Source organism: Falco cherrug, chromosome 2, assembly GCF_023634085.1.
Source record: "Falco cherrug isolate bFalChe1 chromosome 2, bFalChe1.pri, whole genome shotgun sequence".
Lineage (NCBI taxonomy): Eukaryota > Metazoa > Chordata > Aves > Falconiformes > Falconidae > Falco > Falco cherrug.
The window spans coordinates 3,803,213-3,828,521 of NC_073698.1; the positions used below are offsets into that span (position 1 = coordinate 3,803,213).

Sequence of the window (25,309 nt, forward strand, 5' to 3'; positions counted from 1 at the left end):
GTGCTTTTGTTCTTTTGCAAACAGATTCTCAGCCCGTAGTCCATGTGATTGCTTCAAGAAGTCAAGATTGGTCAGAACATGAAATTGCTGTGGACACAAGCCCTACGATAATTTACCAGGATGTATCCAGTGAATCTCAGTCAGCTACTTCCACGATAAAAGCTTTGCTGGAACTTCAACAGACAACAGGTGTGAAAACACATATGGTTGTTTAGGATAACTTTAAAGCTTATTAGTTGCTTAAGCAGCGGTTTGTACTAAGGTTCATAATTGAAAAGCACCTATCTTGAGTCAGCTTGATTCTTTTCTTCTTATCCTGTAACAGTTTCTTTGAATATATTATATAATGTTCCCTGTCTATTTAATTAAACTTTTGCGTTTATATTGGAGGTTTATTTTATTATGGAGGTTCATATATTGGAGGCTTATTTTATGCTTTGTTTTTCTTCTGAAGCAGTGAAGGAGAAGTTAGAATCGAAGCCAAGGCAGCCTACCATTGACTTGAGCCAAATGGCTGTCCCAATCCAGATGACCCAAGAAAAGAGGCATTCTCCAGAGAGTCCTTCAATTGCTGTAGTGGAGTCGGAACTAGTTGCTGAATATATCACAACTGGTAAGTGACTAAGGTGGTGTGATGGTGGGTTTGCAGTTCAAGCCTGGGATCTTAATTTTGAACTTTTCTTACAATGGGTTTCATTTTTATGTTTTCACTGTCATTTGCTGTAGAGGAAATGAGTTTTCTTCCACTCTTGAGACCCTGTACAGGGGACAGAGATTGTATCTGCTTTTCTGGGGCGTAGTGGAGAATGTTTCTAGCTGAAACAAAGGGTTGTTGCTTCAAGACATCCTACTTGAACAGGTTCCCTAACCTGTCCCACTTGTCTTTTAAAGAAAACACTTAGTAAGGAAAAAGAAAACTAAGAGTACAGGAGCTGTATACTGCTTTTGTACATAACCGGGGGAGTCCAACTTTTGACTTTAACCCATGTTTGCAAAATGTTACTTGTTTACCAGGACTGAGTGGTGTTTTTAAGCCAGGTGTGCGTTTAGAGTGCTAATGTAGCCCCCCGTTTCTTCACTTTCTAGAAGGCTTTGAACTGAGAAATTTGCACGTTTTAAAGAAATTATTCAAACTGAAATTATGGTTGAGATTCAACTCTTTCGAAACTCTTGACTCTTCCTATCTGCTTGCCCATTTTGTTTAAGTCCTTGACTCCCTTGTCTCTCTGATGCTCCCTGCTACCTCAGAACACTAGCCACTTCCCACACATACATGAGAAGATCAAATTACCTATTTTCCATTTTAATTTCTGAAATCTACATTTTTGATCTACCTACTTTATTTGGAAAATGAAATCAAAAATGTGTTTAAAATCCGCATTGGAAAAGAGGAATAAAACTAGATTATATTGAATTGTGTAAGTACATATCTGTAACTCCAGTGTTTTTAGTGTTAAATGTCTTAAACAGTTACTTTAATTTTTCATTTACCTGCTCTGGATATCCTCCCCTTGCTTCCATCCCTCATATGGTCTAAGTTTAAGTTGTGTGAAATTGAAGCAGGGAGGGATGTTACTTAAAAAAAGTAACAATAACGCTTGCTGTGTCTGGCTTCAGCTGTGAATGTTTGAGTCACCTTCCCTTGGATCTCTTTTAAAACAAACTCAAAAGTACAATAAATAGTGTTAAAGTGATTTCCAGTTAAGTCAGTTATCTTCACTGACACAGACGCTGTGTGTTGAGCTTCTATTCAGGGTTCCAGTTTTTGCTGGCTCCTGCTGTAAAAGTCGATGTAAAATAGGGCCCTTTGCAAGGAGGATGGGAAATTGCAGTCAGTATCTTTATAGATTTAAGTCCTTTTCTGCAGCGTAGAAGCCACACAAAGTATGCAAGTTGAAAATTTCTTTGAGTTGTGATTACTGTTTGAAATACTGGGATTTTTGTAAACCTCGAGTTGATATACAGGGATCTTCTAGAAAAATGCAGGTTGCTGAGAGTTGACTAGCAGTTTCTACTACAGTGCAAAACTGGTTATTCTGCTGTTAGATTTTTTTTTTTTTTTTTTTTGGTCCCTTCCCCCAGTTTCTGTGAATGCTGACAGGGAATGCAGGTAATTGAGTGTTCCTTTTTGTTTTAATTTTTGCTTCTCAGGATTCATCAGTAATCCATGTAGCTATATTTTTCTGATAAAAATTCAGTAGTAAGATAGTAAACAGTCTATAATCTGTTGTGAAATCTCCTGCATTCATCTAGATCAAAGGATAAGGCACACTTTAATCTATATGGTAGCTGGGATTCAGCATGTGCTTCCTTGTGAGATGAAGGGAGCGGTTCACACATCTTTGTGTCACCATTTTTTGTCTGTCTACAGACTCAGGAAGACAACACTGTATTGGTTCACATTCGGAAGAATATCTACACAACCATATAGGTTAGAAACTTTATTTTTAAATGAAATTTTCAATTGTACAGGAATTGTTGGGGGATATCCATGACGGATCTGGCACAGCATGCAGGCTGGTATTGATATAATCAGACCCCTTTCTTGGAGTGGGAAAGTAAAATTATCATACTAGTTTAAAACATGACCTTTCTTTTAACTTTCAGGAAAGTCACTAGAAACTTCAAGTTAATGTTACAACTGAATTTAAACTTCACTTGTTCTCTTTCGTTATTAATTATTTTGTAAATAAAAAATTAATAACATGCAAATATTTGCTTTAATTATGGACAGGCACAAAGTAATTGGATTCATGTCTTATCAGTGACTGCAATACAGAATGGTTTGTGGCTTTTTCTCCTCAGCAGATCATTTCTCTGTCAATCCACTATTTAATTACAGAGCCATCATCATAGCTCATGCTGGATCTGTTCTAAAAAGTGGCATAAACCCATTACAAGGTCTCCATTTTTTGGTCTGTAATTTCTGATCAGCCTTGCTTTCACAAAATACAAACATTTTCTAATTGCTAATCTTTCAAATTTATCCTGTGCTCTGGACAGTGTTTATTGCAGATTATCAGTGGTAGAAATTCAGTGAGCAAGGCTTGCTGTTCTTAATTGCAGTCAATTATGCAGGTAAAAACCTACAGTATTTAGCAGTGTAAAAACCACAGACTAACTTGTGGTCTGCAGTGCTGTATAAAGAACCCAGATGAAAATAAAGTATAAATTCTGCTTGCAATGTTGGTGTGTTGGGAGAGGGAGGCCAGAAGATGTTTTTCATACTCGGATTACTTAGGAAAGAGAAACAAAAGCAAAACCCCTGAGTTACTACTTGAAGAGGCTTCTCAGAATAGATCTACACTTTAAGGTTGAAGCTAGCATACAGTAAAAGATGTTTTTCATACTCGGATCTTTATTTCACCCGTGTATGCTTCCAGTTGCGGCTTAAATGCAAATAGTAGAAGTTACTGCAGTTAGTTCTGGAGAAGTGCCACTGACCTCTTTACTTTCAGTCAGTCATCGGTCCCAGCCCCACCAGCAGTCATCTCAGCCTCAGAGGACTCTGCTGCAGCACGTGGCTCAGTCGCAGACAGCAACGCAGACTTCTGTTGTGGTGAAATCTATCCCCGCATCCTCCACTGGCGCAATTACCCATATCATGCAGCAGGTTGTACCCTTTCTTTTCCCAACAGTCTACAAACAGCAGTAGGTTGTATGTGTTACATAGGACCAGGGCTTGCTCTGAAGGAACATGTCATGTTGCTACCACTGAAAATGCTAGGTGTAAGGGCAAGTTAATAACTTATTGCCTGTTTTTGGTGGTGAGGGTGGTGGGACAGAAGGGAAGCAGTTAATGAGATTGCTTAAGACTGTTAAGAGGTACTAACAAATACTGTGGAAAAGACAGTGCTTCCTAGATGAGTTCCTGCTCTCTGCATGTCATCCTTCAACAGCAACAAGCTGCTATTATATGTTGCGTTGCAAGGGCCTAGGCTCTTTAGATTATGTTGGTGTTAGTGTAGGGAGAAGAGGGATGAAGCAGCATCTGGTCAGTACAGAGAGCACATGGTGTCTTTTTCATCTGAGGGCTTTAGTTTGTGGATAGGCAAACTTCTCTGAATCAAAAAGCAAGGTCTTAGACTACTGCTGTAAGGATCCCAAACACTTCAAACGGTGTAGCTTGTAGTGAAATCTTACTGAAGTCACTCCAATGCCTTTGTTCAAGACCTCCTCAGCTCTGCAGTGCTTTCACTTCTAGGAACTTCAGCTGTGGACCAGGACAGTACTGTGTTAGGGTTATAAACCCACTTCAGAGAGTGTATTTTCACAGGTGTTTGAGTAGGCTGCTGAGGCCATTTTTTAATACATTTGGACCATGGTATACAAAGCATAGTAATGCAGATGTCTTGTTCTCTCAAATCCATCACAAAATAAAACAATTTTTGTGCGGTTCCCAAGGAAAATTGCAATAAAATTTTGAGGAAGGAGAACAGAGGATCTTTTCTCAATCTCGGAATCCTCTCGAGGCAGAACAAGAATTTACTGTGCAGAAAGACTCTGGCTTTAACGAGGAGCTACTGGTTCAACTACCTGCTAATCCCTGCTGCTTCATATCCAATTATCATGCAACCTCAGGGGATCTGAACCTTAGTCTGACACGTGTGAGGGCTACATCATTGCCACTGAGGATTAGTTATGTGGTTAATGTCACATAGATATATATGTACCACATTTTAACACGATAAAAAATAGCCATGGATTACTTATGTATTGTGGAATCTTCATGTAAGGGTACCTTTTCATACGTGAATTGGGAGTCTGTAATGGTAAAATAAATGAAAGTAGTCCAGTTGAAATATTAAAAGTTATTTTTTAGATTGTGTATTCTTATAATTTATATTTCTCTTTACTAACTTAACTCTTAACTTCTTCTTCTTAAGGCCTTAAGCAGTCACACTGCATTTACCAAACACAGTGAGCAACTTGGAACTGAGGAAGGAGAAGTGGAAGAGATGGACACCTTAGATCCTCAGACTGGCTTGTTTTACAGATCTGCCCTGACACAATCGCAGGCACAAAAACAGCAAAAACTGAGTCAGCCGCAGCTGGAACAGACTCAACTGCAAGTGAAAACTCTGCAGTGTTTCCAGACTAAGCAGAAGCAGACAATCCACCTGCAGGCCGATCAAATCCAGCACAAACTCCCACAAATGCCCCAGCTTTCTATAAGGCATCAAAAGCTAACCCCCCTGCAGCAAGAGCAAGCACAGACCAAACCAGATGCACAGCACCCCCCACACCACATGGTGGCCAAAGAAAGGCAACTCCCTACCTTAGTGGCACAGCCACAGCAAACTGTAGTACAGGTGCTTGCAGTAAAAACCACGCAGCAGCTGCCCAAACTGCAACAGGCACCAACGGCACAAAAAATCTACGTGCAACCCCAACCCCCCCAGAGTCAAATGCAGCTACCTGCCTCTTCAGAGAAACAGCCAGCAAGCCAGGTAACGGAATATTGATAGCATGCAAAATACACGTCGCTGTTCAAGGAAAAAAAAAAAAAAAAATCAAAACACCAACCCTGTTGCTGTAGCAGTGTTTTGTCCTGGCAAGAGAACTCCTCATTCCGCTGGTATTAATTACCCCATCAGAAGGTTGACACTAGGAAAGAGAAGCACATGTTCTAGGGGAAAAATCCATAGAGCTCACAAACGTATTTTGTTGGACAGTTTTTTTTGAATTTCTGCCACCACTGGTGCATGGAATTTGTCCCTAACTATTTTATTTTCATTTTTAGATATGAGACATTATTAATTTCCGTTCCCGTAGCACTTTTTATTTCTGTGGAAATAAAGATGAATACACTGCAGTCTCCTAATGCTCTCTCCATTGTACGTCTTCCTTTGTAGTTTACATCTTCCTGAAGTTATATGGCTTTCATGTACAGGAGTAATTTGCTTTTCCTTGGGAGGGAAAAAAGTAAAGACTGAGGAGCATGGAGGTAAAAAAAAAAAAAATAAAAAAAATAAAAAAATTTTAACTAACTCCAGAAAAGTACAAGTAGGTTTGGGGTTTTTTAGCCCTTTCAGGAATGCATGTGAAAACAAGAGGGTTAACAAACGTTACATGGGGATGTAAATCCCAAAGGAAAACGAGGCTGCTGTGGTATTATACTGCTACAATCCTTATCTAGCAGCCTAAAAAGCTGCTTTTCCCTAGGCTTCAATTAACTGTTATTATATCGTTGCTAATTCCTTTGTTAAAACACTGAGTTTCAACTGTCTTCCTAATAGCAAGTATGTTGTTTGTGCCATACTGCCTTGGAAATATTGATTAGCTTTTCAATAAATCTAGCTGTAACATGCACAACAAAAATTTGATTTTCAGGTGCAGCATCCAATTATAACGCAAGGATCCACTGTTACAAAGATAACTTTTGAGGGGCATCAGCCTCCTTCTCTTTCAAAGGTAGCAGGTGGCAGTTCTGTGCCCAAACTGGCATTGCCAGTTACCAGCTTATTTCCCATGCAGGCATCTGTGAAGACAGCACTAGCAGATATTGTGAGAGTGTCTATGGTGGAAGCTCAGATTGATGCAAATGTAGAACATGCAATAGTGGATCCCCCAAACAAGGCCATGTCCACTAGTAAACTTGCTAGCGAAGCAGAGCCGTCACCTTGTACCCAGGTGCCGAGGGTGACTGCAGTAGGGATGACGGCAACTTCCATCCCCCAGCAACAGACATGTACAGAATCCAGTTCAAGTCCTCCTGCTGTTGGTCCTACTTTAACAGAGAGGAAACTCGATGCACAAGGAATGTCTACAACAAACCAGTTTATACAAATTCAGAATATATCACAAAAGAAAGCTGAAGAGATTTCATCAGAAATTGTTATCCAGGTAAGAGAAGATCAGAGCAAATAAGGCAAAGGTTGAGCAGAGCAAACTCGTGTCTAATGTGATGATAGCAACTGAACAATGTTCGAGTATTTTTGTTTTCCTTACCCAGTTTTTGGTTCTTTTTTTCTACTCTTATGCTTGTAATGGATTACTACAAAGTGTGTAATAATTCGTAAACTGAGCTCGAGTTTGTTTAGCACTGTATCATTCACTGTGTCTTCAGTGTCTGCCTTTCTTTTTCCGTTAAGAAAATAAACCAAGCTCATCTAATTTTACAAAGTACTTTTATTTGAAACTCTTTAAAACGTGACCTTCAACGCTTACTATGGAACAATGATTAGAAATTTGTATAGTGGCTATTAGTGTTACTTCTGAATGTAAGTTAGCGCAAAAAATGGAGTAGTGGGGTTCTGCTTACTGGGAAAGTTCAGTAAATAAAGTCTGGATTCAGAAGAAAGCTTGCTAACTTCACTTACAACCAGTCTTGCCACTTCTGAGATAAAATTACTTGATCTCTAGCCCAATGCATTGAGTCATTGCCTAACTGATGATTGGTACCTTCATTGATGCTGCTGTCTTAAATATGATGTTTGATGATTTAATACGTGGTCAGAATATCAACTGAGGAAGTATTTAAGTCATCAGAGGACTCATAGTGGTATAATGTAGTTCTTCGTAGGCTAGTTGGCATGGTGTATGTTCACACAAATGGTAGTGTGGACTGAAATGGTTTTATTACATATCGTATTTGTGTTTCAGTGAAAATGCTTCTGAAGTGGAAAATAATCCGTATACAGAGCTTTCAAATTTTTCATGCTACTTTGTAAAATCTTCATTGCATCAGACTTCGCTTTTGTAGAAATCATCATTTTTGTACTCATTTTTAGTCCTCATTCCCCTAAATAGACAAAGGTAGATTGCTGTTTTACTTCAAATCTGTGTATTTTGAGAATCTGTATTGTTTGTCATTGTGGCATGTTTCAAACGAGCTGTTTCAAAAGTAAAATACTGCCCAGAATGTGAGTTCTATAAAGTTGCAGATTTAGTTCCTAGAACCTGTGAAAGTGTAAGCAGAAATCAATAGCTTGGATCCATTGCATTTCCTCAGCCTCTGTGCTGCTGCAGCTCTGAGCAGGGCCAGAGTTTCTATGTCTTGTCTGAAAAAGATTGAGAAAAAATAAGGCTGAAGAAAGGATTTTCTCTGCTTTGCATTTGAGGAGTGGTGGGCACTGGTGGTGTAGCTGTTTGGTTATACCGTCACAGACCTTTAGTGAAGATCCAAGGCCAAGATCAGCACGTTAAGAGCAAGATTACTAAAATTTTATCTTTTACAGCCTAATCTGGTGAAAGGATGCTTTGAAGTTTTAGCTTGAACATAGTCACGTGCAGCAGGCCTTAGCTGGGGAAAACTGCTCTTGAACACAATAAACCTTTTCCATAAGTACCTGCACTTGTGCAGATGCCTTTCCCTGTGAAAACAGTGCGTGTTAAAACTTAAATATTTTCTTTCTTTCAGACTATCCCTCACTATTCCATCCCTTGTCACTCCAGCTCCAATGTGGTAGTGGAACCCAGTGGGCTCCTGGAGCTCAACAACTTCACCAGTCAGCGCCTCGACGATGAGGAGACAGCAATGGAGCAAGACGTGGACAGTAGCACTGAGGATGGCACTGAGCCCAGCCCCTCTCGAAGTTCTGCTGAACAATCCTAAGGAATTGGGACACTGGAGTGCACTTTAAAATATCTTGGGATTTTGAGTATCCAAGATACCCTTGTATTGTGATGTCTTAGAGCACTTTGCCTATTAGAGTTGTTCATTGGACCCTTGAAGCATCAGTGTGTTTTAACAAGATGGTATTGCAAAAGCTGCATCTTAAAAATTGTTCCCAAAAAAAAGAAAAAGTTACCAAGATTTAGTAAACCTGTGACAGTGGAATGTACTCCTGTTAAAAGGCAAATCTGCAGCGAATTCTACAGCTCGTGCTATTGAAGCCGTTGCCCAGATACTGAAATAGATTTCAGTGAAAAGGGATTGTTACTTTGCTGTGTCTTTTTGTTAGCTGTTGAGCCAAACAACCATCAAAAAAAGAGGATGTTTAATAAATATTTGTATTTTTAAATAGCATGTGAGAGAAAAAGTGTCTCTGACAGTGCTGAAAAAGCCCCAGGAATTTTGGAATTGGTTAGCTTTCTTGCACTTGTGCTCACTTAGAGTTAAGATTTTTTTTGTAAACCTAAAAATATAGTTTATATTTTTTCAGTTCTTGTTGGTGAATGGTTAATAAGCAAAATCACTAACTGGCAGCAAAGTGGATTTGCTAGTGGATTTTTTTTTCATGCTTTAAAAGAAGGGTAACGGTCTATGAGGCATTTCTTTGTGCCATAAGCACACAAAGTGCTCATATACGCTAGTTAATCTTTGATTATTTATTTAAATATAAAATTCAAAGTGAGGCCAAGTTGTTTAGAAAGTTCCTGTGAAACAGGCAGGTGAGTTAATTCTAGTACAAACAGGGTGTGGGGGGTTGTATTTTGCTATAAATCAATTTTTCAAAATTGGGGATAAATGGTTCAGCATCTTTCCAAGTTGAACCTCCGAATTTAGAAGTGAGCTAAGGCTTTTAAAATCTGTATTTTACTCTTACATGCTGTTTTTAAAGTGACCATTTTGGTAGTTTAAAAGCTTAAATCAGTATACAGTGTTAGGTTTCAGAAATTAGCCTTATGACTTGGCTTGTTGAAGCAATACATTGGGTTTTTGTGATAGTTACAAGCCACAGAGAGGGGGTTGCGTTCAGATGGGATGAGAGAACCAGTTTTAATACATTCTGCTAATGAGACAATACTTTTTTTCCCAAATGTATATAAACCCACGTTTTTAACTGTTTTGTATAGATTTCATTATAAATAACTAAGCATTTTAAGACTTTGACATATCATTTAATTGTATATACATCTATCAGCCTAACTGCCCACTTTTTGGTGCTGAAGTACTACTGTAAGTAGATTTCATCCAAAGTCTAATACAGCTTTTTGCGTCAGTCTTTTTTAAGTTATGATTTTACTGTTGATATTGTAGTTAAGATTAAATTCCAATAGGGTAACTCAAACTAAAAATACAAAACCTAAAAAACTCACTTACCTTACTTGTCCTGAGTATCCACCTGTGTAAGAACATGCAGTAACCCCAAGATGGTGCTGTTGTTTTTTCATGTAACTTCAGTTATTTTATAATTTCAGTCCTTATGACTTTCATACACTTTTTATTCCTTCTGTTTCCTTTTCCATCAGCCTTAGTTCCAAAATAATGTAGCTTATTATGGTGGAGAAGTGTCCTGATAAATTCAGTGTGCAAATGCCAGAATAGTGGGTTAGGAAACTAACTTTTTGCATTACCTTTACATTGGAATAGGTATTGGTTTGGTTTCTGCTGTACTGAGTGCTCAGGATGGAAGAGAATAATATATATGAAACGAAGCATACCATATTTTTTCCCGTAGTGGGGGGAGGAAAAAAAAAAAGCCTACCACTATGCCATTCTAGATCGTTCAGGTTTTGATAGTTGTTTGGGAGCTTCTGCTCTTGCTTTAGTGAAATAATGGTGACCAGCAAGAGTGACTAAGTTACGATCCAAGTCCTGAAAGTTGCGCGTTGCTGCAGAACAACAAAGAGCAATTTAATACAGGTTTTATTGCCGGTGGGATTGGACAGTCTGTTGTGCTTGCAGATGCCAGCATAAGGCATTGTCTGTAGTTTTCCATGCACAGTTACGAAGAGCCCAAAGCAGATGACAGTTCTGGCTTGTATCAAATTATCACCTGAGGTCTTGCAGTATTTTTGAGCATCCCTGACATATCTAGGACTAAAAGGCCATGAGAATATAAAGTAGAGCAAGATTTTTCTTAGTGCTTGTGCCCGAGAACTTTGCCTTAAATTATGGTTTCTGGTTTAGGTGAATGTATATGCTCTCTCCAGCCAAAAGGGGATACTAAGAAATGGCACAGGGTGAGTTTGATGCTCCTAATGCATGAAGTGTGTTGTTGAGTTGTGGTCCAGCCTACTCCGATATTTTATGTAAGGCTTCTGTTTGCATCTTTAGTGATGACTTTACAGAAAAGTTATGAACAACTACAGTGAATTATTTAACAGATCCTTAAAGACAGCAAATCTCTTTTTTAAAACATGGAAGGTTTTAGAGTTGCTATGAGAGCTAGTTGTTTTCAAATTGGCAAATGGAAGCACGTGGTGGGGAGATCTAGGGCTCGTGAGAAATTTAGAAAAGGGACTTTGGTAATCAATACATTCATTCTTGAAACTTCTGTCTTGATGCTTTCCCAAAATGAGCTGATTGTTTTCAGATTATTTAATTTGTTCCAGCATTTCGCTATACAATACCTTTAATAATAAGGAATATACAAGATGAGCTAAAATGTAGGGTCAAGATGTTAATTTTTTTCCTAGCTACTTGGTTTTTGAGAACAAACTATAAGAAGGTGTGCTCAGAGCATTTGGCCTTCTGCCGCTTTTCATGAACTCCAGGCAGCACTGCCTGTTCTGTGTCCTGCCCTGCAGGTACGCAGATTTTTCATACCTGCCGCTGGGATACTTCCTGCATCTCCTGCGGCCATGTATCTTCTCCTTATAGCCTTATAAATATCACTAAGCTGCTAAAAATAAAACATCAGAGTGTAAGGTAATATTTGCATATCCCTTTTCCCTAATAACGTACATCTTCCTTTCTGAAATGGATTTGTTGTCCCTGCTTGGAACAGAAGGAAAGGTGAGCTATGGTGATGATCTTTGGTACTAGGGATTAGCAGGTAGTAGCTGTGGATGAACTGGAGAGCAAGTGAAACAGCATTAAAGAGTTGCTTTGAATTCAGTGTTCTAACAAATGTGCTCTGGCACTGCAATAGTACAAACCTGAACTTTTAAAAAAAGGCTGAGCAAAATGAAGTTAGAGGAAGTACTGAATCGAGGGAGAAATATTTAAAGATGGGTGCGATCACAGAGGACTATGCGCTTTCTGGAAAGGTTTAACCACTGGGGTAACAGTATTTTCAGTCTTAGTCTTTCTCCTGTGGACAAAATGAGCTTTTGAAATTTCGAGTTAAAATAGAAGAACAGAAGCTACTTGCAGTTGTGTAACCTTAGATGTGGAGGACCCTTTGAACTGGATGCATGACAAAATAGATGGGACTTAACAAAATCCCAAACAGCCACCTAAGACCTTTAGAAAAAAATCAAAAGTCTGGGAAACTTAAGACTATATGCTTTTGTCTCTAGTATATAAATAGTTCCTGAACTCTCAGGGTTTCACTAATGATGGTGATTATGCATCCCCACAGGTACACTGCAAAGGCAGATGGTTTCAGCTTGGCAATGTGCAATCTAGAGAAGACTGATCATAACCTAAGATAATGAACTATAAAAATCATACTATTTGGGGGTTTGCCTGTGCTGGAAAAATAGTATGTTTGGCACTTGTGTGTCTGTGCTGGGCTCAGGACTGGCTTCTTTCTCTAGGCTGGATGTAAACCATGAGGGGTGATCGTTAACAGCCTGTGCAAAGTTTGCATCCATGCTATGGGGCTTCGAGTTTTTCCCCTACCCAGAGTCTGTCCTGAAAATCTGTGAATCTGGTTTCTTCCAGCAGAAGTGCAACACACAGCTTATGATAAATACAGAGTTTAACAAAGCTAATCAAAGAGAAAGTTAGGGAGGAAGTACCTTAAGATGTATTTGTGGGTTCTCGTGCAAGAAGAAATTGCCATTGGGGACGTTTTAGTCTGGTATAGAGTCATAGAAACAGAAACTTGAAAAAAAAACTAATAGTAAGATTGAGGATAATTAATTAGGGTTACCACAGAGCATCATGTTTCTTTGTCATTTGGAGTCTCTTCTTTCCAACAAGCACAGAGGCTGCAGGTTGAAATCCAGTGACCTCATATCTGATGTAGTGGCAATGAGACAAGGCAGTTGCATTGGTATGTTAAGGCTTTAAACTATGAAAAATGTGTAGTACTTGGTGGTACCTTGGGGCAGCTAGAGCTATGACTGGCAAGTGGAGGTGATTGGTGATCTCAGGTGGGTTGTGGTGGCGGTGGTTTTTTTCATGGTACTGGGGTGAAAAGTTGGTGGTGGTGTAAGTAGAATGAGTACCTGGGAATTTGTTAACAATTTCTAGAGAAAAGGGTCTTTGAATTATTTGGGACAGGAAGGAAATCAAAAGGTTTTAAACACAGGGGACTGAAGAGTAACAGCATGGCTATGAATCATTTCTGGAGTCCAGAACTGTTAGAATTGTCCCATAAATATTACTTCAGATCAGGTCTGACTCAAAACTTCGTATGATTTTGGTTTTGCCCGGTACTTGGCCACTTTTGAAAAACAGAATTTTTTGGGAATGATATCTTGGATGTTTTTCTCAACTTCCCATCTTTCAGTAATTTTTTAGCAGTTCTGAAATTTTCTGGGATCCCATTTTCTGTAGCTGCCTTTATTAAATGGATTTTATTGTAAAGAAAAGATACTCCTGTCACCTGACTGGGTGTGGGTTATTAGGACCGTGGGCTGTTTGGGTTACCCTTCAGAGGGTGCTCGGCATGTCAGCCAGTCTCTCATGGACTACGCGTGGGATTTAGACTCCACAGAATGGTTTGGGTTGGAGGGGACCTTTAAAAGACCAGCCAAACCTAGCATGAATCTTCTGTGATGGATCTGTTGCAAAACCTGAGAATTCTTAGTGTGAGAGCCTGTCTAATTTATTACTCGTTAGAGCAAATGCTGTTCAGGAATTGCTGTGTTTCATGGTAACAAATCCAGTTTTTTGCAGCCGCCAACCAGAACTGTGCAGAGGCTCACAGGACCCCAATACTTTGGGACATCCCTTCATGTCAGTCTCTAGGAGAAGACAACTCTTTGGAGTTTGGAAGTCTCTTTGCACAGGCTTTTATTGCTGTTAAGGATGCTGCTTGTTTTAATATTTGCATATGCAGTGTGCAGCAGGCTCTAGGGATGATGGTGCGTCTGTCACTGCTGCCCTGTAACGGTCACCGTGGCTGTTGACTGTCTCCATAGGTGTAAACCCTTTGAGTTGGGTGCTTGGTCAGGCCAGACTTTTTCTGAAGACTAATTAATTCTTAACTGCCAAGTTACTCTTTGATATTGTATCCTTTTTTTAAAAGCAAAGCAAGCCAACATGCAGGGTATCTTTCTTAGTGTCTGTTTCAGGTCTCTTTTTTTCCCAATTCTCTTTGTTCCTAGGAAGCTGTTTTCCCCCTTAAGCTTAGTTTGGTTCTGTAATCTGCTGCTGTCTCCCGTAACTGCCATAATTTCCAAGGAGAGAACGGGAATGCTTGCATCCCTTCCTTAGAATGGGAATGCTTGCATCCCTTCCTTTCAAGAAACTTCTCAGTGCCCGAGACCTGAATACAGCAAAGGCCTAGGAACAATTATTCTTGCACTCGTGGTCAGTGAGGTTGGCAGGAACCTCTGGAGATGACAGTCTAGTCCAACCCTCTTACTCAAAGGAGGGTTTATCCCCCCCCCCACCCCCCACCCCCGCTTTTCTTCTTTTCTTTTTTCTTTTTCTTCTAATGTGTGTGCTGTGTTTTGTCTTTTTTCCTCGGTTTGTTTTGGATATGAAATAGAAATACTATATTGGTTTGAGAAGACGTTAAAAACAGCATGAGAACAAACCACAAGAAATAGGAAGTAGCACAAGTTTAGTGAGAACAAAGTTTTGTAGCTGCAGTGTTCCCAGAAATAGGGATATTTGTTTTCCTCTCCGGACTTTTACTCGTACGTTCTTCCTGCAGCCACATTTGGACTGCGGTGACGCAAGGAACTAATAAAGGACTGTAGCGAGCTCCCACTTTCTAGTATTAATACTGAAAGAGTGTCTGGAGAAGGATTTGGGTCTCAGATGTTTTTTCAACTGTGTCAATCTACGGTTGGATGCAGTAGCTGTTAGTGAGCACTGTGCAGCCTCCTCATTTTGCATGCCAATATATTATATAGATCCATGGGTGGCCATGGCACAGGTTTAGCTCTGACTTTTTCCTCAAACCTACCATGTAAATGTGCGACACGCAAGCCCAGAAGGACTAATTTGAGAACCAGAGGGCTGCCTTCCCTGTAAAGCAATGATTTTGGTCAGGATGGAGCCTGTCTAGCTTTGCTTTGAGGACACACAAGCTCATTCGATTGCTGGTACTGCTTCAGTGCCTCCCTTTGAATTTGTCCTGAGGGATGGGTGAGTTCTGCAATAGATAGGTTTGAGGAGACCAAAATAATAACAAAGATCTGCCAAAGCATCTTAAGACAGCCCAGGAGGATGCTGCAAACCAGAGCTGGCTGAGTACCAAGGCCACAGGATAGGGCTTTATTAAAAATAATTGTTACCAAGTGGCTTTATTACAAATAATTGTTACGAAGTTAGACTTGTATTATTGCGTGAACTCAGTGAGCGATTGCCTGGTCTGATCAGCTGCTGTGAATATACCATGGGGCTCGGAGTTCCCCTTGGGTTAGGGTTAGCACAGGTGCTCTATGGAAGATTATTTTGACCGTGTTTGGAAATAGAATAGGGGCCTCGAGCTGAAATAAACTGGGGCTGGGGAACGGGGTTTGCAAACTTTGAACCCGAGGGTAAACATAACCTGGATCATTTCAATTCTCTCAATCAAGGTGCAGGAAGACACAAAGACATCTCTGGCCCTGGAGCTTTAGTCCTCTTGCGAGAGTTGAGTAGAAGAAGTGATCTGGGAAATTGCTTGCCTTGGACATATGTGGTATCTACAGATGGTGAGTGGGATGTGTGAAATGACAGCAGGCAGGTGCCAGCCGACAGCTGGAGGGGGACTATCAAGATCCCCTCCTGAGAGCTGCAGCTCCTGTTACGGTGAGACACGGTTAGCCCCCAGATGGTTGATTTGGTGGCGGCACGCTTATTTGCAAAGCTTACAAAGGCTCTCAAAGTAAAATAAAGCTATCGAATTCCTGGCTGAGGTGGACTAAGCACCCCATTACATCATTCCTCCTCACCTTCTACCCCTAGAAAATAAACATTAAATTTCCCAACTTCATTCTGAAAGCTACCAAAAATCACTTTTCCTGTCTGACAACTTTCTTATGAGTGTGAGGTTTGTTTTCATCACAAATCACACCCTTGTTCTTGGTTCTAGCAGAAAGGATGTCCTTTGTGTGGTTGCCAAAGAACTTCATGGTTTTTCTTTCCCTTCTTCTCTGTCCTTCTCGTCCTGGAGTTTGTGGTCACGCTACAGTAGTCACTACAGCGTAGAGATTAGCAGGATGGCTGTAAAGTAATGAGTGGAGGTTTTCGGGTCAAATCTAAGTGAATCATAAAATCACAGAATGGTTTGGGTTGGAAGGGACCTTCAAGACCAGCCAGTCCCACCCCCTGCCCCGGGCAGGGCCCCCTCCCCCCAGCCCAGGCTGCTCCCAGCCCCGTCCAGCCTGGCCTTGAGCCCTGCCAGGGATGGGGCACCCACAGCTGCTCTGGGCAGCCTGGGCCAGCGCCTCGCCGCCCTCACGGGGAAGGGTTTCATCTTAATATCTCATCTAAATCTCCCCTTTTCCAGTTTAAAACCGTTACTCCTTGTCCTATCACTACAGACCCTACTAAAAAGTCTGTTCCCCATCTTTCTTATAAGCTCCTTTTAATATTTAAAGGCCATTATAAGGTCTCCTCAGAAAGTTCCCCCTGGAAATCATCAAGAAATTCCTTAGTTGGTTAGGACAGCTCTGCAAAAGCATGAGGCTGCTTACTTAAGTAAGTCTAGAAGTTCTGGTTTCTTATGCCTTTGAGATCACCACACAGGAGAGAGGTCTGCTGAGGGATGGGATGTTTGGGAGGAGTGTGTGCGGCGTGCTGACTGCATGGCACAGAGCAAGATGCTGATGTTATGTGTTGTCTTTGGAGAGACCATGAGCTATCCCACCAGTAGATTAAGCCCATGTGCCATTGAGAAGCAGGAGGGAAGAACGGGGACCTTTCTGGGTCTAGGACCTGTGAGCTCAGTAGGTGAATTGACGCAGGAGCTTGCAAACTTGTCAATCATGCCATCGAGAGGTGTGGTGACATCAACCATGCAGTCACTCCCACTGTCCCATGGGATGTGTGAAGAGTCCTGGATGTGATGAAATTTTACAGTGCAATAGCAAGGACAAAAATGATATGAACCCCCAAGGACCTGTGGAGTCTCCTGTGAGGAATCTAATGTGCCTTCATCCTTCACCTTGATTTTTGGTCTGTGTGCTCTTCGGTGATACAGCACTGTTCTCTAGAAAGGAGAGGGTCTGCACTGCAAAACCATTCATCCTTCCTGGACTCCCTGTTTGCTCAATGACCTATGGAAATATCCCATAAGTATTGACACCTCCTTCATTGTTTTTTGGGATCACTCATGAACTGTGGAAGATAACAGGCAGTGGGAACGCCAGGATGCACCTGGATTTTGTTCCTGTGGAAGACAACAATTGTTTCTCCTACAGACTTAAAGATTCCTTTGTTCTAACTTAATGTTTTGTTGATTTATCAAAATTCAAATGCTTGTGATTTGAGCCCTTCATTTAATATATTTCACCCATGTTGTTCATCATACTGTTGGTTGCAGAATGTGCATCCCTTGTTGCCACCAAAGCACTGCAAGAAGCCCAATGAAACAGAGCAGTCTCACTCCTGCAATTCGTGCTGTCTGGTGTGACTTGTCCACCAGGCTTGTCTTCCCCTTCCCTTGGCCCGACCTGTTGCGTATTGCCGTGTAGTAAATAGTAACTTGTGTTAACGTAACGCTCACTGTTGCTGCTGTTGGAGTCTTGCCACAAATACTGTTTGTTTGTCAGATTTTAATACCAAACTATATAAATTATCCAGCCCATGAGAGCTTAGTGTAGATACCTTCTGGCTGGCTTGGCAGGGACCCAGCCTGTCTGTGTGTTGACACAATGCGCTCCATGCTGAGCATAGTGTCTTGGCTACAGTCTTGTTCCCTCCACGTCTGTGGCAGGGACGTTCCCACTTTGCTGTCCTGGTGTATTCAAATTCATCCTGTTCTCCCACAAACCATCCGGTTTTGAAAAGTTTCCTCTTAATGCTAGTGCCTTGTGCTGATCCACCTTCTCCTGACCAGAGAGGAGTCACCGTGGAGGCTGCTTGTGAAAGAAGCTCTGGGAATTGCTCCTGCTTCCTCTTCCCTACAGTCTTGCGTTAGCACAGTTTTAGTTTTATATTACTGTTTAGGTGGCACCAGTCTCTTCTGAACTAGGTAGGATACCGCTAGCTTGTGGTAGTAAAAAAGCAAGGACTCCTTGAGGTTTCTGATGCGCTAGGGACAAGGAGGAGCTCCCAGCCACGTGTAGCGTGAATGGGATAAACCAAGGAACTAAAGGCCACTGTGACTGTGGATTTCCCTGGGTTTCTGTGCTTCAACTTCTGTTTGCTTTTAAGTTCAGCTACTGAAAATTTCTTGTTTCATAAAAGACCCAAAATTGTTTTGCCAATATAATAGAACTTGATTATAACGGAAGTGGAGAAAGACTGCTGTTTGGGAAAGACTGACTCGTTTAATTGGATGCTTCATTTCTGAAACACGAGCCCACAATGTTGTACGTTTGTGTTTTTCTTTTATGGATGCTGAAGGACTGAGCTGGCAGAAAACATACATGAGTTGTGAACTAAACCTATGATTTCCCGCCCTCCCTGAAAACATATTTACTGACGTAAAAGACAAATCAAAGGGTCAGGTGTCTTTATCGGATGCCACCTGCGTGAAGCTCTCTAGGAATGAAGCCAGGCCTCTGCAGCCACTGTGCAAGCTCGCTCTTGTTTTGCAGGAACATAAACAATTCTGTGCAGATGTTTCACAGCGAACCCAAGCCGGGACAGCACAAACTGCATCCTGCTGTAAACACAGTTTCCTGTGAAGAACAATATAATACTTAATCACTTTTTTATGTTGCCGCTTGAGCTTGGTGGCAGGCTGGTCTCCTTCATGATCACTTGACAAAGGAAATAGCTCAGAAAAATCAAATTGCTACCAGAAAAACCCCAAATTCTTTAATCTAGTCATGCCATGTACCATGACATTATAAATATGTGTTCTTCAAGTCTTTCCCAGACTCAAAGAGAGAAATAATGCTTTTTACCAATCTGCATTTAGTTTCTTATTCAGCCATTCATGTCTTGACATTTGAGGTGATGTCCAAGAGTGAACAAAAACAGATTCTGGTGAAAGTCCCTTTTAGTTCTTCGTATGGTTTTTTTGCAGCTCCTAAAGGGCAACATTTTATCAGTGATACACACAGGAATAGAAAACCTGGTATTATTCTGATCAGAAGCATCTTGAACAGACTGTTCTCTGAAGCCCACGGTTGAAAAAACTGCGATGGGATTAACTTCCCAGGTTAAAATATTTGTGGAAAATCCTCTGTTATTTGTCCTTATGGGGAGGAGGAAGGATGGTATTGTCCTATAATGGAATCAAGTGCTTATGTTAGCCACTGAAGGCAGTGTATGTGAGAGAAATGAGGAATGGAGGGAAGCAAGCAGAGAAATCATAAATTCTTGCCTGCATGCAGCAAGTTGACTTTGCTTAGGGTAGCAGCTCTCCTGGTGAATATCACAGGGTTTCTTGAGAGATGGAACTGAGCAAGGATAACATTTCCTGGTATTTAGTCCAGTGCACTTTCTGTTATATTCTGATGGAGTCTTAAGGCCAGGTGGTGGAAACCATAATGAAGACTCCTGGGCAGAGCAAAACCATGGGGCATTCTGTAAGGAACCAAACACAAACTTTCTGTGAGTCATGGAGATGCCGTGGTTAGTGGCCTGGTGTTTATTAAATTTCCAGGGTTGTGATCCAGCTTACATTTCAGAGGTTAATGTAAAATGCTGGTGGAAGAGAGAAATTAAAAGCTCCTATTTCTGGAGAAGTAGTGATGAGTACCCATAGCAGAGGATGAGTTCTGACTGTTGCGTAGATGATGCATCTCCTGTACTCTCTTTTTTCAGGTGGAAATTCATAACAGCTTCTAAACATGAAAGCCTTTTGCTGAAGCAAGGAAGAGTGTGCTGGATCCATGTGACTGGGACATCATCCAGCAATGGTTGATTTTGCATCGGTACTAAGCAGCCGGCCTAAAAACCTCAAGGGAGTGCTTCTGTGTTGGTGAAAATGCATCACCCTCACCACGCTGTTCAGATGGTGGGAAACATACCTGGGAAACCTGCGGCTTCCAGATCAGGAAGGATGCAAAAGTCCTTTTCATGCAGACTATGGAAAAAATCCACGGATGGCCATAGTGGACCAATGTCTCTCCTCTCATCAGGACCCATCCCATCACCCTCTCTCACGAACGGACCCAACAGTGCTGTGCGGATGAGCTTTGCCCTGATGTGTGGACATATATAATAACGTAACTTTTTTCCCAGTGGAAGACCTTTATAACAACAAAGTTATTTTTATGTGTATGTGTGTGTGAAATTTCTTTCTATACTCTATCAGTGTTTTTCTTATCCTCAAGCTTTTCTTCTCAAATAAATACCGGCAGGTTGCTGACCAGCTTCCCTCCTTCGGGGAAAGCATGCCTTTGTGGTGAAGACGCTGAACTAGGTCTCACATCAGCTGGGTTAGATGGTCCCTATGACCCCAGGCAAATAAATCAATTGCTCTGCTTTTTGCCTTGGCTCCCCGAGCATTTGGCCGTCTCCCTGCTTCACAGGGTAACGTAAGGATAAAATCCATTTGTGATTCTGAGTTGCATGGTTACTGTGTGGACTTGGGGCTAAATAAAAAAATAAATAAATAGAAAAATGCATCTTCTAGAGTCTTCTCTCTGGTCTCCAGCTCTCCTCACATAATTAACCAACCACTGTGTCTTTCCTCGGGCCAGTTTGCCATCCCAAGCTGCTACTCATCTGGTGTCCTCGCTCAGCGGCTCCCCGCAGGGCCCTGCAACTTCTCTCCCTAATTGGCAGCTTTTAATTGGCAAATCATTGCCCTCTTCCAGCACAATTCCTCCCTTCCCTGCAACATCCCTGGGTGATGCCTGAACGATAAAACACAACTGACATCCTCTTGCAGGGCTTCCCCACACTGTCTGCTCCGTGGAGGAAGCCTATGCCATTGATAATGAGCAGTGCTCATTTTTAGCCTTATTTTGCTATAGGTTATATATTATATAGATATATAAAAATAAAAATATAATCTTCATTGCCTAATTCCAGACCAAGATTATGAACTAGACTGAAGAATCCTTAGAAGTCACAGCTACAACCACACAAATATTGCCATGCAGTGATGTCTGACGTTGTTGTAGATCTGTTATAAGATCAAATGCTTTGCAGGGCTGCACCCTGCTTTTGCAGGGGTGTACACCCATAAGCCCATGCTGATGGTAGTAGAGCTACCCTAGCTGAAACCTGCTCACAAGCCTCAATTCCAATTAATTATATGATGAGATTTATTTTTCAAACGAGAAAGAAATGACATGTTTTACCTTAAATTTTAGTGTGCACCAGTACATGCTATAGGAAAATACAGACTTTTAAATGCCATTAGCTAGAAGCCAGGTTTGCAGAACTTCTGGCAACTGTTATATTTTGTGTATATATATATATATATATAAATGCATATATATTTTTTGAATGGCGTACACCATCTGAGGGTTGGTGAAGTATATTGTTTTCTGAAAGCACATGACAGCAACTCCTTGCTCCTCCCCTGAAACCACCATAGTTTGCAATGTTCAGCAACTGATGATACTGAGATGCTTTGGGGAGCATTCACAGCAATTGGGCTTTATTAGCTGCTGATAATATTTATTTTCCTTCCTCCTGGCCCCAGCACCAAGGCTACACTTGGAAAGGCACCAGGGTCAGCCAGAATCTCTCTTCACTTTGGTGGATTATAGGCATGTTAGGAACAGATGCACATTGTAACTTAAATTTGCAGGGAAAAGCAATCTAGGTGCTGACTTCATATGCAAGATACAGCAGCTACTGCCATATGTTCTGCTAAACCATTTGCTGAGGGTGGCTGGGCAAATGCGGAGTATGTTTGCAGCGATGTACTTTTCAGAGCTGGAGCGTGCTTCAGGGGGACTCTAATACTATAAGCTGCCTTCCCTTCTATTCCCAAATGATCTTCCTACTGCGTAGAAGGTCAGGAGGCACCGCTTCAGTGACTGTAACAGAACTGAAGGTCATCCTGGATTCTTCTGTTTTCAAAAGCTACTTTTATCTTTTCTATCTCATTCCCTACTGTCCTGACTTATGGCAGTACATGTGCTCCCAGTAGCCTGACTTCATGGGTCACAACTCTCCCAACAGGCCAAACAGGGTCAAAGCACGGTCCTGTGGTTGTCAAGACTGTAACTGTTAGCACAGCAATGTGAGATGCTTAATCACAAATCTGAGCACATGCTTCAGAGTAAATTCCTCCTGGATGGAAGCAATGAAGCAAAACCCAGCTGTTTGCTCATACGTAGCTGCAAATAATGATTTCTTTACAGTACAAAGCAAAATCTCACTTCAAAAACAATCTCTTCTTGTCACTGTGTTCTGTGGTTTAGGTTTTAAATGGTTAACTGCACATCTTAGCTGGTCCTCCTCATCCTTTTGTAGCTGCTCATAAATACACTGCAGTGAATTCCATTTGTTAGATAACATTTGCAGAGTAGCATAGATGTGAACAGTATTTCATAGATTACAGATAAGGCATACTCCCTCTCTAGGAGACTTTGAAATCTAAAGTAGTCAACTTACACACATGGAAGAACACGAGAAATTTTTTCACTGCAAGGATTGTCTGGGTTGCCAGTGATTAGAAAAGAGGAGTGCTGCTTGAAAAGCCAAATTTTAAGCAGCGATTTGAAGAAAAGAAGATGTTTGACAAATGAACATAGAGAAGGGGCAAAGGCACAAGGCCAAGAATGTGAAGAGAGAAAAAAATATTAGATGAGAAGATAGAGGTAAGCCAGTGCACTGTGAAATAATGGTCTAGATCTTGGTCCTGGCAGGAAAAACTCAAGTTGTCAAGGTTGGGGGGCACTGCAGGTAGAAAAGGAGAGGTCTTAGGACAGTTGTGTTTATAACTTCAAGTGCACAATTGCATACCGTGTGAGGTCTTGGTCTTCAAGAAAGAAAAAGACCTCTTCATGAAAGAAAAGAGTGACATGCTGCAGCAAAGACAGGAAAGGAGGCAAAAGAATAAAAGGTCTGGGTGTCAATGGAAGGTTGAGAGATGGGATTTGGAAGGAAAATGTGTTCATTTCTGGAAAAAAGTGTGTTTGAAATGCGGGTCTTGGTGGGGGAGGTCCCCATGGGTAGCGTTAGGATAGAGAGGGAAGAGAGGTCAGAGCCCAGTGCTGAGGTTCAGCATTGTGGCTGTATGGCAGGAGAAGCATAGATTAAATACATCAGGAGAGGAGGTGGATAGAAGGAAACACAGAGGACCAAAATCAGGCTCCAGTCCAACACCAATACACAGAATAAGAGTAGAGATAGAGGAGCCCTTGCAGAAAGGTCTGTAGGAAAATGTTCAGGAACACCTACTCCCTCTCCATTCTGTCGCAGACATCGTTCCCTCCATCTGCTCACACCCAACATGGAAAGACCAGCTGCTTCTCTTTGGATTTGGTTATCATTGCTTATCTATTAGACTTCCAAAACCACAAGTCTGTACTTTTCCATTCTGTGCCTTATCCTTGATAAAATTCCCCCACAAACACCCGCAGATAGACCTACACCGTCGATGTTGCAGAAACCTTGATGGCTTCTGGTGGGCCTGACTGCTGCTGGTTGGTCTCAGTGCTTCCTTGTGCTCCCCTGTCTGTGTTCATCTGTCTGCCCCTTGCTTTATACTTTGACTGTGAGTCAAGGAGACCCTTCAGTAGACCTTCAGGGTGCTGTGGTGATACAGGAAAATCATGTCCTGGTCTAGATTTTCCTCCCTGATAGCTGATGAAGAGTGGGTTGTCACCCTTCTCCTGGCAGGATTGGTGGAACTCTCTCCCTTGGGTATATGTGTCAAAAATCACACAATCTTTACATTGCTGTAATTCACTCGAGAACCTGAGAAGAATTTAGCATGGCAGTAGGGATTCAGGAATTGGTTTGGGGCAGGTACCCAGACACAGGATCTGGGAAACCCCCTGATTTAGCCATATGGAGACACAATAAGCTGGCTCCAGCAGCACAGAAGTTAACAGAGGACAAGTATCAGCAATCAACGGGGGAGTAGGTGGGTGGATTAAAGACAAAAATACAGAAACCCATGAAAAAAACAGTTAGGAAGACAGTTTTTTTCTGTCTGTGCTTGGTGCAACAATTCCCAGAAAAAGAATGAGGGTAGAAAAATAACACCCTTCCACAAGCCAAAATTTCATTGTGAGTGGAAAAACAAACTCCTCTAACAGCAGCTGCTGTTTTATATGTTGGCCATAAAGGACATAGTATTATGAAACTTGTAATAATATTTAGCAACTGCAGTAATCTCATTAATTTTTTGATAGATGTTCACTTACATCCTGTTTATAAGATGTCCCTGAGCATCTGCAATATTACAAAGACATATTGTCATGACAAGGTGATTAGAGGAAATTGTTTGCATGGGGTGGTGGTGATTAATTAGAGTTTGATTTACAGTCTAGAAAATAAGTGGAACAGGATAAGACTTTGGTTGATATTAGGACAGGTCTTAAGCTAGTTCAGCTTGGCCTGGGTCATTTGAAGACTAAATTCTGGTCTACTTTTCTGTTCTTGGTTTTAATCAAAATCATATACAATACCTTGAAATTTGTTTGCCTATCTATTTAAGGTTTTCAGCATTATTTATACCGTGTTTTATTTTTATGTTACCCAAACCATGTAGATCAAGTCTGAAACTGAACCTGAATGTTTCTAAAAAACCCAGGTATTTACCCTCAGAGGTTTCGACCCACAAAGTCTGAACGAGATACATAATCAGGAGAGAGTTGTGTAAAGATCCCAAGTTCAACGCAAATTACCCAGATTATAAAGTTCATATCAGCAAATGTTCCCATACAAGGCTGTCCTAGGAAATATCTGTGCATGATTGAGGAATGTCGTGCTGCTTCTGGGATTTGGGGTGACTGGGGCAGGGCCAAGTGCTTACACAACTACTTGAAGGATTGCAGATTTACCGGGTAAGCAGGAGGCGAAAGACTCCATTTCTTACTGACCTGAGCCCTGAGCAGCTTCATTGACTTGCTGGAGGCAGCGAGGTGCAATTCATGAACCAACTTAGCGGGGTGGGCAAAGCTTGTAGCCGGTTTCCGTGCTGGCACAGCTGATCTCATCACTTCTTGCAGCAAAAGAAGCAAATATGGAGCAGAAGCAGAGGTTCAGCCTGTGCCTCACTTCAACATGGTGGTGGCTGCAATTTGCCCGTGTAGAGTAGGGACAGCATGCATGGCC

General features: G+C 41.4%; 1 protein-coding gene across 17 annotated transcripts in view; it reads left to right on the plus strand.

The window, feature by feature from the left end:
• Window positions 1-20,673, plus strand: part of EMSY (EMSY transcriptional repressor, BRCA2 interacting) — a 49,948-nt gene extending 29,275 nt beyond the window's left edge. For 7 of the 17 annotated variants that reach the window (XM_055701782.1, XM_055701778.1, XM_055701780.1 and 4 more), the window contains 7 exons: window positions 25-189; window positions 455-613; window positions 2,372-2,431; window positions 3,459-3,613; window positions 4,887-5,450; window positions 6,334-6,846; window positions 8,363-9,983. In XM_055701782.1, coding sequence (XP_055557757.1) covers window positions 25-189; window positions 455-613; window positions 2,372-2,431; window positions 3,459-3,613; window positions 4,887-5,450; window positions 6,334-6,846; window positions 8,363-8,557 — 1,811 coding nt within the window. In that variant the 3' untranslated portion in view covers window positions 8,558-9,983. Of the gene's footprint in view, window positions 1-24; window positions 190-454; window positions 614-2,371; window positions 2,432-3,458; window positions 3,614-4,886; window positions 5,451-6,333; window positions 6,847-8,362; window positions 9,984-15,537; window positions 15,655-19,882 lie in introns of those variants that run through there. The other 10 variants (XM_055701784.1, XM_055701785.1, XM_055701793.1 and 7 more) reach the window with 6 other exon arrangements.
• Window positions 20,674-25,309: the final 4,636 nt, after the last annotated feature.